The 15,251-nt window shown below is 41.0% G+C and overlaps 1 protein-coding gene across 3 annotated transcripts in view; it reads left to right on the forward strand.

Annotated features, from left to right (window-relative positions):
• The window catches only part of Dnah5 (dynein, axonemal, heavy chain 5), a 317,737-nt gene that overhangs the window by 75,790 nt on the left and 226,696 nt on the right, over nucleotides 1–15,251 (forward strand). For all 3 annotated transcript variants that reach the window (XM_039103563.2, XM_063281529.1, NM_001419569.1), the window contains exons 10-15: nucleotides 565–687; nucleotides 1,508–1,723; nucleotides 4,488–4,595; nucleotides 8,050–8,135; nucleotides 8,634–8,955; nucleotides 10,553–10,759. In XM_039103563.2, coding sequence (XP_038959491.1) covers nucleotides 565–687; nucleotides 1,508–1,723; nucleotides 4,488–4,595; nucleotides 8,050–8,135; nucleotides 8,634–8,955; nucleotides 10,553–10,759 — 1,062 coding nt within the window. The remainder of the gene's footprint in view (nucleotides 1–564; nucleotides 688–1,507; nucleotides 1,724–4,487; nucleotides 4,596–8,049; nucleotides 8,136–8,633; nucleotides 8,956–10,552; nucleotides 10,760–15,251) is intronic.

Raw genomic sequence — 15,251 nt, forward strand, 5'->3', positions numbered from 1 at the left:
GGGGGCATGCAGAGGAAATCCTAGTGGCTGTTAGGCAGGGGAGCCAATCCTTTGGTTGGTTAAGATCTTCATTTTTGTATAAATCTGTGGACTCCATGGTTGACCTTTCATGGTGTGTTCAACTCTGGTTTCACAGATTGCCTTAAAATCTGTTCTTTGATGATCCATGCCCATATAATAGCTTTGGGCCACTCACTTCTCCATCCTGTATAATCCTCCTCTACTTCTACCAATCCCTACCTCCTCCACGGGGCGTTGGTGAGGAGCCATTCACTACACTAAGTAACCAGCCACTGGCTTCATCATTGAAAACAATGAGTCTTCCTCCATCATTCTGGGATGGTCAACTTCAATCCAGACTGCGGATTTTGACTGTATGAGAGGGTTAGGGCTGGTCAGTGCTGTGAGGGAAAAGCAAAGCCAAAGATGGAGGTCATGAGAAGAAGACTTGAAGATTCTATTCAGGTTTATAGTTCAGAGTTTTATGTACCTGACATCATCATCATCATCATCATCATCATCATCATCATCATCATCATCATTATTAATTATTGAAAATTCCAGGTGACAAATCAGATGATATCTGCATGTAAAGCCCATATCACCAACAATGGGACTGCCACCATCTGGAGCCAGCCTCAGGACATTGTTATGCAAAAAATAGCAGCTGCGATTAAACTTAAGCAGGTAATGGTACTGGAGCTCAGCAGTGTGCCTCTGTATCTTGTTCTTTGTGCTACGTTTCTGAGATTGTATTAAATCATTTGACAATGATATTTCTTGGTTGTCAAACAGAATAGTAGTTATTTTCTTTTTACAAAATAACTTCCCTGCTACGAAAATTGAGTGTTAATAAGCATGCCGAGAAAGTTTATTCATTTATTCTGTTAAAGTTCTGAGATACACTGGTAACTAATATTAGATGGCTTTCAGTATCATATAGATCAGTGAGGAGATCGAATAAGGTGATTCTGTTACTGAAATTGTGGGACCAAGGAGGACGAGACACAGGTTTGAGTTGTACTAAAAAGTAGATTGCTGGATGGGGAAAGATAATGCTTCAGACTGATGGCTATGCAAAGGAGTACAATTACGAAAAGATTTTGCCATCACCTTCATTCCGGAAATAGATGAACCCTGCTCCTCCCTCCCTCTTCCTGCTCCTTCTTCCCTCCTCTTGCCCCTTCTTCCCTCCCTTCTTTCCCTGCTCCTCCCTCTCTCCCTTCCTTTGCTCCTCCCCCTCCCTTCCCCCTGCTCCTTCCTCCTCCCTGTGCTCCTCCCTCCCTCCCCTTGCTCCTTCTTCCCTCACCGTGCTCCTCCATCCCTTCCCCTGCTCCTCCCTCCCTCCACCCTTCCCCTACTCCTTCCTCTCTCCATCCTTTTCTCCCTCCTCCTTTCCCTCTCTCTCCCTCCCTTTCATGCTGGGGTTGAACCCAGGTTTTGTACTCTTAGATATGTTCTCTACCGGAGTCCTATTTTCCTTATGTTCTTTGCTCTTGACTGCCAGGGGTACCAGTGCTGCTTTCAGGAGACAAAACAAAAGCTTAAGCAAAATCCAAGTGAAAAACAATTTGACTTTAGTGAGATGTATATATTTGGAAAATTTGAAACTTTCCACCAACGTCTGGCCAAGATAATGGACATCTTCACTACCTTCAAGACATACTCAGTCCTGCAAGATTCCAAAATAGAGGGGTTGGAAGACATGGTGACTAAGTACCAGGTATTATATATTTAAATATGATTTTCTGTCACTGCCCATAACTAAACTTAAATATTTTGCAGAACAGTGATACTTAGACAAACCAGGAATACATAATATAAAATGTTTGGATTTTTAAATAGGAAATTAGATTTGAGAATTGCATTCTTCTCAGATGTGTGGTTACAAGGGTGAAGTCCCAATAGTTTCAAGTTAATAATCTTTAAGAAAAAGCATTTTCCTTCGTAATACAAGAGGATGGTTAAAATATAATTTTCTCTTTTAATTTCTAAAAATACGTTTTATTATAAAAAAATCTTAGAAATAAATAAAATCATGACACACCAAAATTAACCAGACCCAAAGTCATACAACTTAATGAACTTATATACAATTAGAATTGGAATTTGAGGCAGAAGCTGTGACCTTCACATTAGATGTTACATTTTCAGTACTAAATATGTTTTATGCACTTATATACCACCAAGACCCAAATGTCCCTGACATCTTCGCAATGTAATTAGAACTAGAAAACACATAGCCTATATCCTTTTATACCCATGACCATTGCCTGCATTCAGTTCTTCCTCATCCACTCATATGTAGATTTTCATATTCTTTTTCTTACTGTATTCATGCAAAAATAGTTGGTGAAGAACACACTGTATCCCAGGCACTGTTTGACCCCAAGATTTGAGTGACACATAAGTGTCTGTATACATTTTATTTGTATACATGTTAAAGTATATATAGAGCCAGTGGGATGGTTGCCTGGCAAGCCGAGAACTTGAGTTTGATCCTCAGAACACACAGTAGAAAGAGATTACAGATTCTGAACGGTTGTTCTCTGACTGCCATGGACAGGCTGTGATAAGCACAGACGTGCGTTCTCACACACATGTATCAAACACACCCGTGTATATAAATGAGCGATCACTGAGTTTCCAGGCCCGGCTGGTATATCCAAACACACAGTCCCACAGCTGAGGCTCAGTGGAAGAGTGGGAGAAGACTGTAAGGGCCAGAGGGCCGGGGAATTAACCACTGTGTCTTTAGACATGACAGGGATATCGCACCTAAGCATTCTCAACAATGTGGTTGACTAAACAAGCCCCACATAATGACCATGCTGGTCAACAGTGCCGATGTGGATGAGGGAGATTTGACAAAGCTGAAGAGCTACAGACAATCAATGGTTACCGAGAAAAGAAAATCAGCCTGCCTCAGGGATGAGCCCCTTGATGGGTTATCCAGTTTCAGGTGGTCAGTCCTAAGCATAGATACACATGAACAACACTAAATAGACTTGGTAGGTGTGTGTCATATATACATATATACATATGCATACATGTAATAAACATATATACACATGCACACACACATACATATATGCACAAACATGTGTATATGTGCATATATACACACATATCTACATATATACATGTAAACACATATACATACAGACACACATGCATGTACATACAGATGCATGTATGTGCACACATGTATATACACATATATCCATATATACATGTATGTATATATGTGTATATATACACATACATATGCATATATATGTTCATAAGTACATATCACATATGCTACCTATACATCACATGTTCAATAATAATAATTTTAGAAGACAAGATCATGAATTTCAGAGTCAGTGGGAGGGAGCATGAAAGAAGTTGGAAGTGGGAGAGGGAGGTATGTAGATATTGAAAACAATAGCATGATGTGTGAAACTCTTAAAAAAATAACACAATTAAAAGGAATACATGTTGAAAAAGTTAAGTAACGCAGCTTCTCCACATTTGTCTCAAACATGTCACATGCTACATGCATGCTCGCAGTCTCCATATGTAAATACTCTTGTCCACATGGGGAGAGCAAGAAAGAGTACCTTGTTTTCACTAGTGGACTTAATTCCAGAAGTTGAGCAGCTTGTGCGTTTTTTGTATACTGAGAGATTTGAATGATGCCTCAGCAGAAATGACTTTGAAGAGGAGGTCGTGGAGGAGGCCCAATACTCTTCATAAAAATTATATGCTCTGTCAACAGTGTGGGGCTCTGAGTTTGAGAACGGCTTAGTACCTGGTTAAGAATGATCACAAGTCATTACTGCTCATCATTCTGAGCAAACAAAACTCTGATAATAGTGTTTTCAAGGAGATGAATTGCTTAATTTATACTTTCCTACTCACAGACTGCAGATGTACAGGAGAGCAAAGGTAATTAATTCTAGAGCATCTGAAGGCAGGAGAGTGTCTTCGATGGTTCATTCAAAGTGTTTGATTTGGGGGTTACATCTCTCCTGCGGGTATCACAGCTCCCCCTTTTTCTTACTAGCTGGTTTTTATTTTGTTAAAGTCTCCTCTTATTTATTCTTTGAGATCATTTAAGCCTTTCAACAAAGCAACATTTTATTAAATTCAACTCTGGGCTTCTTTTTAGCTTATTTCAGATGTGATTACTGCATGAAACTTCTGAGAAACCACCTGCTTATTTTCGCACGTGGTTTTAATTGTACGCACTTGTCCAGATAATCTGTATAGCCTTACGATGAGATGCTGCATCCTGGACGATTCCTCTGGACGAGGGATGACAGAATTTTACTGTGTGTAAAACTGATAGCACCAATCGATGAGAGGTAGAAGATACAAAATTTCCTTTAAACAGACATCTTTGAGGGAGTCGTTTTACGAAGTCCTGCATTGAAAGGCTCCAAGTGCTGTGTACTGAGAGGAAAATGAAAAAGCGTCTTCTACCTTTCATCTATTTTCAGGACGTTGTTGCTGGCATAAAGAAGAAGGAGTATAACTTCTTAGATCAACGGAAAATGGATTTTGACCAAGATTATGATGAGTTTTGCAAGCAGACGAATGAGCTCCACGTAGGTTGCATAGTAAAGCCCCTGGAAGGCGGAGGCATCTTCCCCACAGGGGCGGGGGCAAGGGCGGGGTTGGCAGCAATCTCAGCCTGCATTTTGTGATTTCAAATGACTCACTGGAGGCTCTGTTCCCTAGATTAAAGCATCATAAATACAGCTTTCACTAATGATTTGCAATCACAGACTTCTGTACATCTTCGGCCTTAGATCTTAGCAAGTTAGCTTTCGTCCTCTGTTGAAATGCCTGGTAGCTTCATTAGGCTGTGGCATGCACGTTCCGTTGTCACTATAGGGTAACGATTATGATGGGGTAACCTAACTGTCAGCTATGCTTGGCAGATTCTAAAGGCAGGGCTGTAGCTGGTCTTGAAGACCATGGCTGAGGCCTCTCTTGCTCTCAGCTGCTTTCTTTCTCGGCATCCTTACTCAGTATAGACCAGCCATCTTGACTTTCAGCCCCCCACCCCTCCCGGGCAACATGGCCTTTATCAGCATCTGAGAACACATCATATAAGCAGTCCAGCTCCAGGTTCACAGGGAAAGGGTTTGGGTGACAGCTTTAGGGGTAAGTGCACAGCCTAGAGCCTATCAGTTGTGGGGTGATAATAAAGGGCAGATGGGACATCCTGGAGGATAATCGACAAGGATTAAGTAATGGCAGTCAGGGAATCTAGGGTGGGAGACAACTTGGCACTTCCCTGACATGTTAAGATGCAGAATTCCTTCACCCTTAGCAGATGTAGGGGCCCATTTTCCTCTATAGGAATAAGATTGGGATGGAGAGATAGGACAGTCTATGAAGTGCTTTCCTTGCAAGCCTGGACACTTGAATGTGAGCCCTAGAACTGATGTATTCTTTTTTTAAAGCTAGGTGTGGTGGTATAGGCATGTAACCACGGCAGTGTGGAGGTGGGGACAGGAGGATTCTTGAAACTCTCTGGCCAGTAGCCTTGCTTACTTGGTGAATTTGTCTCCACAAAAGGTGGATGGTTACTGGAGCACAATACCCAAATTCATCCTTTGGTTTTTCACCTGCAAATATTAATATGTGCACAAATTGCACTCACAGCACACCTGTGTTTGTACTTGCATCTGCACACATATGAATACACACACACACACACACACACACACACACACACACACACTTCCTCCTGAAGCAAGAGGGTAGAATGGCCATTCATGCAAATGGAGGGAAAATGTCATGAGGTATTTTGGGAGGAGTTAAGTTTAAGGAAGAGGGAGATAGAAGACAGTCCCAGACATTTTTCTTTGATGTCTGGGAATTGATTTAATAATCATCATAATCCTAGAAGTGGGCTCTCTCCTTACTCTCATTCCTCAGAGGGGGAACAGAATGGCCGAAAGTCACACTGGGATCTATGTGCCTCTCTAAACAGTCTAAGCACGCGTCTGCAGCTCCTCTGTGGATATAGATAGATCCTGAGCATCTGGATCTCAATTTTTTCTCAATTCCGTAATAAGAACATGTAGAATTATTAAAAAACAAAACCCACAAAACAATGACCCCCCCCCCAAAACCAAAACAACTCTGTCCAAACAATCAATAACAAAGCAGCAGTCTTTGCTCTGTGCAGTGGTGTGTTAGGCTTCCACACTGTGGATGGTGAAAAAGGAAAGATACACCCTGTGAAAGTAGGTTTATCCTCACTGCTCACACTGGTTTGGTTTAAATGTGAGCGTGCATGAACTTAGAGAAGGGGAATGGTTATAGACTCAGAAGCAAAGGAGAAGAGTGGGGGTGACATCAAAAATTGTGAGGGAGGAGGGAAAATGGTCCACTATAAATGAACAGTATCCTGATCTCGTGTCTAAAGTGAGGATTCGAAGGTAAAAGGGCAGTCCAATGGAAACTTACAGGGGCGGAGTCAGCCTACAACACAGCCATAGAACTTGTTCACTGTTCTCCCTCACAGGACAGGATGTGAGCCCAGGAGGAAATAACACTGTCTTCCTGTTTGGCTGGGGTTGAGAGATGATGTGGGTGATTTCCACCCCCGAGAGTGAGGTGGGAGTGGGAGCGGGAGCGGGAAGGAGAGTGAGAGAGCGAGCGAGCGAGTGAGCGAGAGAAAGAGAGAAAGAGAGAGAGAGAGAGAGAGAGAGAGAGAGAGAGAGAGAGAGCGAGCACAGAGCAGGGCTGTGCGAATGCTCCTGTTCCGGAGCCTGGCATTAGAGATTAGTTACACGCTCTAGCTCTTGCCCTCTTACTTTCCTTTTTTGTTTAAATGGAGGTTTATTTTTAAAAGAATATCATACCTATGTACCGTGTTTCCATCATTTCACTCCTCCCTGTCCCTCTCGACTTTTTTTTTTAAAAAGGTTTATTTATTGTACTTAAGTACACTGTAGCTGTCTTCAGACACCAGAAGAGGGCATGGGATCTCATTACAAATGGTTGTGAGCCACCATGTTGTTTCTGGGAATTGAACTCAGGACCTCTGGAAGAGCAGTGTGCATATGTACATACACAACCATTAACTTGCTCATATACATGTGTGTACATATCTACATGCCCACACATTCACATATTTAAACCTCTCATTTTCGGTCTTAAAAATAGCCCAATTCTGAGTTCGGTTTACTGGTTAGTTGACCTCTGACCTCTTCATCCCTTTCTTCTTCTCTTTCCCTTAACTAATAATATTTCACTTTGGCTTTTAAACAAATCCACTCTCTTGAATTCAACCTGCATCTCTGTAAAACTTCGGTAAAAATGCCCACATCTGGCTGATGGATCTCAGGGATAAGGAACAGAGGAAGGATTTATGAGGGAAGAATGTGGGATTTCAGGGGACAGGGAATGATTGTTGTGAGAACTCTGCTGGTAAGGGGTGGAAGTCTGTCGTCCTGTCCTGACTTAGGTCTATGTGGCCACAGGAGGGGCAGTGTTGTGAAACCAGCTGCCCAGGTGGCCTCAGAGAAGCAGTGGGTGAGTCCATCCACTGCGTAAATGTGCTTTTTTAAAATAGGAAGCAATGCAATGTTTTTATCTGGGTTTTGATTACATTTATATTTCAATCATAATCCAAATCAAATAGTAGATGAGTAATGAACATATTATGCTTATTTTTAAATGCAATCTTTTAAGGCACAAATTCAATTAATAGTGAAAAACTTAAGAGGTTCTCAGGACAGCTAGGTCTCTCTTTCTGGACACCTATTTTCCTTTTAAGCTCAATAATTTTCTGTTATAATTTTCCCACCCTTTATAAGAGGCATGAAGAATGTGGATCTCTTCTCTTCTGTTGATAAGCGGAAACCCTCATTGTTTCTTGATACTGTGACACACATTTTTAATCTCAAACCTTGGGAGGGTGGAGGCAGGCGGGCTGTGAATTTATGTTCAGCCTGGGTTTCACAGGATGACCCTGTCTCAAAAAAAAAAGTATCTTAGCACTAATTCCTTGTTTGTTATAGACTTTTGTTCCGTTTTCAGAGTGAACTGCAAAGGTTCATGGACACCACATTCGAAAAGATTCAAAGCACAAGGCAAGCTCTGAGCACGCTGAAGAAATTCGAAAGGTATCGGTTTGAAATAACTTCCCAAGTTCTGTCTTCTAAACTTGGGATAATACAAGCACAGTTTAGCTTCTTTTTATAGCTTATCTTTTGTTGTAATTATAACTCTTATTGTAACTTCGAATTATAATGTGAAGAAAAGCCTCTCTCGACAGTCTGAGTCACAAGGTCACAAGTTTTAAATTTTCAGCGGCTGAAGAGGATTAATCCCTGAAAGGATTAGGGATTTGCTTCATCTCTGCCAGTAGAGAATACTCTTAGCTTTGAAGTAGGCTGCGGCCGCTCTCGTATTAATACTGCCTAATGTCTGAATAATTTGACATAATTCTTCCCAGGTTAGTGGTTTTGCTTTGTAAGGATTGATACTAATTTAGCTCTTTAAAATGTCGCACAAATATTCCATTGCTTTGAATGAATATGAATATTATTAAATAAGATATATATTTATATATTTTCATTAATTCAAAACTTTGTGCTTTTTTCTGTGTGTGTTTCAATCAGATTGAATATACCTAACCTTGGTATTGAGGCGAAATACCAAATAGTTTTTCAGAATTTTGGGACTGACATCGACATGATTTCTAAGCTGTATACGAAACAGAAGTACGATCCTCCCTTGGCTCGCGATCAGCCTCCCATAGCTGGGAAGATCTTGTGGGCCCGGCAGCTATTCCACAGGCTGGAGCAGCCAATGCAACTCTTCCAGCAGCACCCTTTTGTGCTGAGGACTGTGGAGGCCAAACCTGTGATCCGCAGTTATAACAGGATAGCCAAGGTCCTCTTGGAGTTTGAGGTCCTCTACCATAGAGCCTGGCTTCAGCAGGTGAATTCCTGAATAGTTACTCCTTAAGTAGTTTCCACTGTTCAGGCAGAAGAAATCCTCTTCTTGCATTTGACAGGGATAGTTTATAAATCAGTTTGGTTGAATTTAATAAGTCAAAGTATATAACGTAGCCATGGAAGAGAATATTCATTAGTATTGATAAAACAGTTAGCTAGGTAATAGAAGCACATTGTATAATCTCCTAAGTGAGAAAGTCACACAGCATTTCACTACTCTGTTGTTAGGGTTTCTTTTCTTTACTTTTTAAAAATTCAGTAAGATCTTTAGTGGTAGAGCATTAGATTAGCATACATGAGACATTAGGTTTTTTTCCCCAGCAGACACACACCACATTCATACACACATGCACTCACAGACATTTACACATACATACACTCAGACACACATACAGACACACTCACAGATACACATACATACAAAGACACACAGACACACTCACAGATACACACATAGACAAAGACACACACAGACACACTCACAGATATACACAAAGACACACAAATACACACACAGATGCACACACAGACACACTCACAGATACACACACAAACACACACACAAATACACACACAGACACAAACATACACACAGAGACAAACTCACCCACATGATACATACATACATGCTCACAGATATTTACACATATATACGCACGTATACACATTCACCAATACACACACATACAAAGACACACACACAATACTCAGACCTACACAGACAAGGGAACATGCACAGACACACAAACATACAGATGCATACACACTCACAGAGGGGGAGAGACAGAGAGAGGGAAATAGAGAGAAATAAGATTCTGAATGTGTTAGGAAATACAAATATGTCTGTTGAAGCCTTATGCTTTATTTGGTTGTATTCATAGTGAATAAGTGTGTAGCCCACCAATACTTGTGTTTCTTTGTAGATCAGCAGCACGGAATAGTTGTATAATTGTGTCTATTGAGTTTCTAAGCAAATAAAAAGCTGGGTTTGTATAACCTTTATTAGGAAATGTAACTGATTAGGCATAAAGTGCTAAATATCCTTTTGGACCAATCTCTTTGGTGTTCTGTAAGCTTCTTGTAGTTTATAGGCTATAAGCTTATTGATTTCCTATTTGTAGGCAAATCCCTTTCTTTAGGTTAAGGAAATTTTCTTCTATAATTTTTGTTGAAAATATTTTTGGGTTATCGATCTGGGAATATTCTCTTTCTTATATTCCTATTAGTCTTAGGTTTGGTCTTTTCACAGTGTCCCAAATTTCCTGGGTGTTTTGTGTGAGAACGTTTTAAATGTAACCTTTCCAAATCACCTAGGCTGCTGCAGCATCTGCCTATATGTCATGTGTGAGTCTGAAAAATGAAGAATTCATTCAGTTAACAATGCAATACACCACCAAGGATCTGAAGGCTGTTTTCTGTGAGGGAATTTAGGAGAGCAGTAGATGACTCCATTGTCTGGGATTTAGCAAGGTCAAGTTTATGGGAGATACTGAATAAGTATCACTAAATCCCAGAAATGGTTGAGTTAGATACTGTGTGTACGTTACACTCATAGTAATCATGTTTCCTTCTTCCCTCAGATTGAAGAAATTCACGTGGGTCTTGAGGCTTCTTTATTGGTGAAGGCTCCAGGCACAGGGCAGTTGTTTGTGAACTTTGATCCTCAGATATTAATCTTATTTAGAGAAACACAGTGCATGTCCCAGATGGGTCTACCTGTGTCACCATTTGCAGCTGCCCTCTTCGAGAAGCGGGACATGTACAAAAAGAACTTCAGTGACATGAAGGTATAGCATTTTTATTTTTTCCTTGCCAGATGGTTCTAGAGTACATTTATTCTTTTGTTTCATTTGTTTTTATGTGCATGAGCCCATGTGATGTGTGCATGTGCATGTGGAGACCTAAGGTTGATGTCAACAGTCATCTTCGATTACTCCCCCCCCCTTCTCATTGAGTCAGGGTCTATGAGTCGAACCCAGTACTCACCAATATAATATCACTAGTCAGCTTGCTTTGGGGATCGCCTGTTTCCATTGTCCGAGGCTGGAATTACAGGTGCGTTGCCTTGTTTATGTGGGTTCTTAAGAACTGAATTTCAGTTATTATGATTGAAGGTTTTTTCTGAGTGTTTGAGAAAGTCACGGGGGGATTTGGGAGCTGGAATAAAAAGGCATGGTCTCACTTACATAAGTGTCATCTTTGTTTCTTCATGGCTAGACAGAAATGGACTTTAACTGGGGCAAGAGTGCCACTGGGAAGCCACTGTGTGTAACAATGACCCAGCATGGAGAATGAAGACAATAGCTTGAGCTAGAATGACCACAAAGCTGGTTAGACAATTAAGGTTATGTCCATAAACAGGTTAGGAGGGAAATCAAGGGTTATTGAGGCAGGGCTACAATTCATGGTCAGTTTGTACTGTACACAACTTGCATAATAATATGCAGTGGTTTTGAATGTAATTCTCATTTGATAAAGGCTAGAAATAGCCTAGTTTGTGGGTCCAGTAGAATATGTAGTTTCTATCCAAGGTCCAAGATGGTTTTTGGACATCTACATGGCCATGGTACCCATGCAATTAGATCTAGAAGCCTGGAGCTCAGTAGAGGATTCAAAGTTGGAGGCAAGCTTTTTAGAGGTAGCTTTTTAGACTGTAGCCACTATTAATGACCTTGTCCTGGATGAGAACTTTTAGGGAAGGGCAGAGACAGAAAAGAATAGAGGGCCATTGGGTTAGACATAAAGTCATTTCGATATTACTGGGTCTAGTAGAAGATGACAAGCCACAAAAAATAGGTGTGAACTTTGAGATAAGATTAAACCAAGTGTCACAGAAGCCAAGAGTAGGGAAAGAATTACAAGGAAGGACTGACTACTACAAATCCATTGCCCAGTGGATCAAAAGGAAAAGCTCAAAGATACAGCCTCGGTACTGGACCACACACAAACTGTTACTAAAACATCATAGAAAAGCAGCTGTGGTGCTGTATGCCTTAATCCTAGCACCTGGAAAGTAGAGCAAGAGGATCAGAAGTTCAAGGTCATCTGTGACTATGAGACAAGTTTGAGGTTAGTTTATTCTATGCAAGACGCTGTCTCAAGTCATAATGATTCACATCATATGATGACGCTATGATATGCACTTGCACAGTGCTTTATGCTTTAAGCCTTTCTCCCTTTCTCCCTCCCTCCCACTCCTCCTTCTCCCCTCCCTTGCTCACTTTGCTGTACTGCACATTGCATATGGAGCTGTGTGCATTGCCGACAAATGCTCTGCCTATCTGTGTCCTCAGCTCACCCATCACTCCTGTAATCCAGACTGGCCTGGACCTTGCCATTCATTTGTTTCAGTCTCTCCAGGAGCTGGGATTACAGACATCTCTCTCCACTCTCAGTTCATTTAAAGCCTTTTCATGGCGATTCTTTAATGTTGTCTTTCTTACTGCCCTGTAAGATGGGAGGGGAAAAGTACCGTGTGGCTCAGGGAAACTGATAGAATCAATGTCTCATAGCAAAGTGACAGAATCAGGGCCAGAACCTAGAATTGTCTTTGTTGTCTTCTCATTACTCTTGTTGTGTTAAAAAGTTAAAATTAGCTCTGGGCAGACATGGCTCTACTCTGGACCCATAAAACACTAGTCAGAGTGTTTATATTCTCTTTACGTTCTTTTGGGCTAGAAAAAACCCAACAGGTCAATTTATGTATTTACAAGAGTGATGCTTTATTAAGAAATCATATTTATACAGTTATGCAATTACTACTACTAATTTCCCCATGAAGCCTTCCTCCGTTATGTGATGCAGGTAACACACAACTTCAAAATATAGGAGCTTTTAGCAAACTTCTCATAGTTCTGTGTTAAAGGGTTTGAACAGGCGTTGAATAATATACTCAGCTGGGATTACAGACTGAGGCGTCATGACAAGAATAGCTGCTGTAGACTCCCCAGGCTAGTAGAATACCTTATACCACTAGGAGCTAATGCTACACTAAATCAAAAGGCCACATGATCTCAATGGAGCTCAGACATTTCACAGGATCTTTCTGTTGACCTTCCCTCCTTGGTTCTCTGAATGCACACTCAGATCCAGTGAAGGGTACATAGACTCAACTCCATGAGAAGAGGAGGGGCAAAGAATGTGTGAAAGCTGCTACTGTTCCAATCAAAGTTTGAACAAGCAAATTGCTGTCTGGTTGGCATTCATGATGTCTTGGAGATGGAAAGTTAGAAGTCCTTGTGTAACATGGCTAGCTTGTGAAAGCAGGTTTATTGGGACACTTGGGGGACACGTAAAGCTCTCCCTAGCTTCAGGGTTACCAGGCTGGGAATCCAACAGTTTCTACAGCTACACAAACATATCTGGCTCTTTGCTTGTTCATCTTTTTTTCCTGGAATATATTCGAAACTGAAAAGGGATGAGCTTGTGTGAGCTGTAGTGAGGAATAGAGATTGTGAAACTGATATGATATGATATGATATATGATATGATATAATATGATGTATCTGGGTAAGTGACTTTACTTCCTAAGCCTCAGTTTCTCATTTGTAAAGGGGACAAATGGTCCTTCCTGGGTTTAAAAGATTAAAGGTGAAGAGTGGATAGAAAGCCTGCTGGATGCAGATTCTAAGGATCATTTTCCCAATAGAATAACATATGGTATTACAGAGCAATAGTGATAAAAACTGCATGGTATTGATACAGAGACAGACAGATAGACCAGTGGAATAGAATTGAAGAACCAGAAATAAACCCACACACCTATGGTCACTTGATTTTTGACAAAGAAGCTAAAACCATCCAATGGAAAAAGGATAGCATTTTCAGCAAATGGTGCTGGTTCAACTGGAGGTCAGCATGTAGAAGAATGCAGGTCAATCCATGCTTATCACCCTGTACAAAGCTTAAGTCCAAGTGGATCAAGGACCTCCACATCAAACCAGATACACTCAAACTAATAGAAGCAAAAGTGGGGAGGCATCTCGAACACATGGACATTGGAGAAAATTTCCTGAACAAAGCACCAATGGCTTATGCTCTAAGATCAAGAATCGACAAATGGGATCTCATAAAACTGCAAAGCTTCTGTAAGGCAAAGGACACTGTTGTTAGGACAAAACGGCAACCAACAGATTGGGAAAGATCTTTATCAATCCTACAACTGATAGAGGGCTTATATCCAAAATATACAAAGAACTCAAGAAGTTAGACTGCACAGAGACAAATAACCCTATTAAAAATGGGGTTCAGAACTAAACAAAGAATTCACACCTGAGGAATGCCATATGGCTGAGAAGCACCTAAAGAAATGTTCAACATCTTTAGTCATGAGGGAAATGCAAATCAAAACAACCCTGAGATTTCACCTCACACCAGTGAGAATGGCTAAGATCAAAAACTCAGGTGACAACAAATGCTGGTGAGGATGTGGAGAAAGAGGAACACTCCTCCATTGTTGTGGGATTGCAGACTGGTACAACCATTCTGGAAATCAGTCTGGAGGTTCCTCAGAAAATTGGACATTGCACTACCTGAGGACCCAGCTATACCTCATATACCCAAAAGATGCCCCAATATATAACAAAGACATGTGCTCCACTATGTTCATAGCAGCCTTATTTATAATAGCCAGAAGCTGGAAAGAACCCAGATGCCCTTCAACAGAGGAATAGATAAAGAAAATGTGGTACATCTACACAATGGAATATTACTCAGCTATCAAAAACAATGACTTTATGAAATTCATAGGCAAATGGATGGAACTGGAAAATATCATCCTGAGTGAGGTAACCCAATCACAGAAAAACACACATGGTATGCACTCATTGATAAGTGGCTATTAGCGTAAATGCTTGAATTACCCTAGACACACAGAACACATGAAACTCAAGACGGATGATCAAAATGAGAATGCTTCACTCCTTCTTTTAGAGGGGAACAAGAATACCCTTGGCAGGGAATAGGGAGGCAAAGTTTAGAACAGAGGCAGAAGGAACACCCATTCAGAGCCTGCCCCACATGTGGCCCATACATATACAGCCACCAAACTAGATAAGATGGATGAAGCAAAGAAGTGAAGGCCAACAGGAATCGGATGTAGATCTCTCCTGAGAGACACACCCAGAATACAACAAATACATAGGTGAATGCCATCATTAAACCACTGAACTGAAAACGGGACCCCCGTTGAAGGTATCTTAGAAAGGACTGAAAGAGCTTGAAGGGGCTCGAGACCCCATATGAACAACAATGCCAAGCAACCAGAGCTACCAGGGGCTA

This window comes from Rattus norvegicus, chromosome 2, assembly GCF_036323735.1.
Source record: "Rattus norvegicus strain BN/NHsdMcwi chromosome 2, GRCr8, whole genome shotgun sequence".
NCBI lineage: Eukaryota > Metazoa > Chordata > Mammalia > Rodentia > Muridae > Rattus > Rattus norvegicus.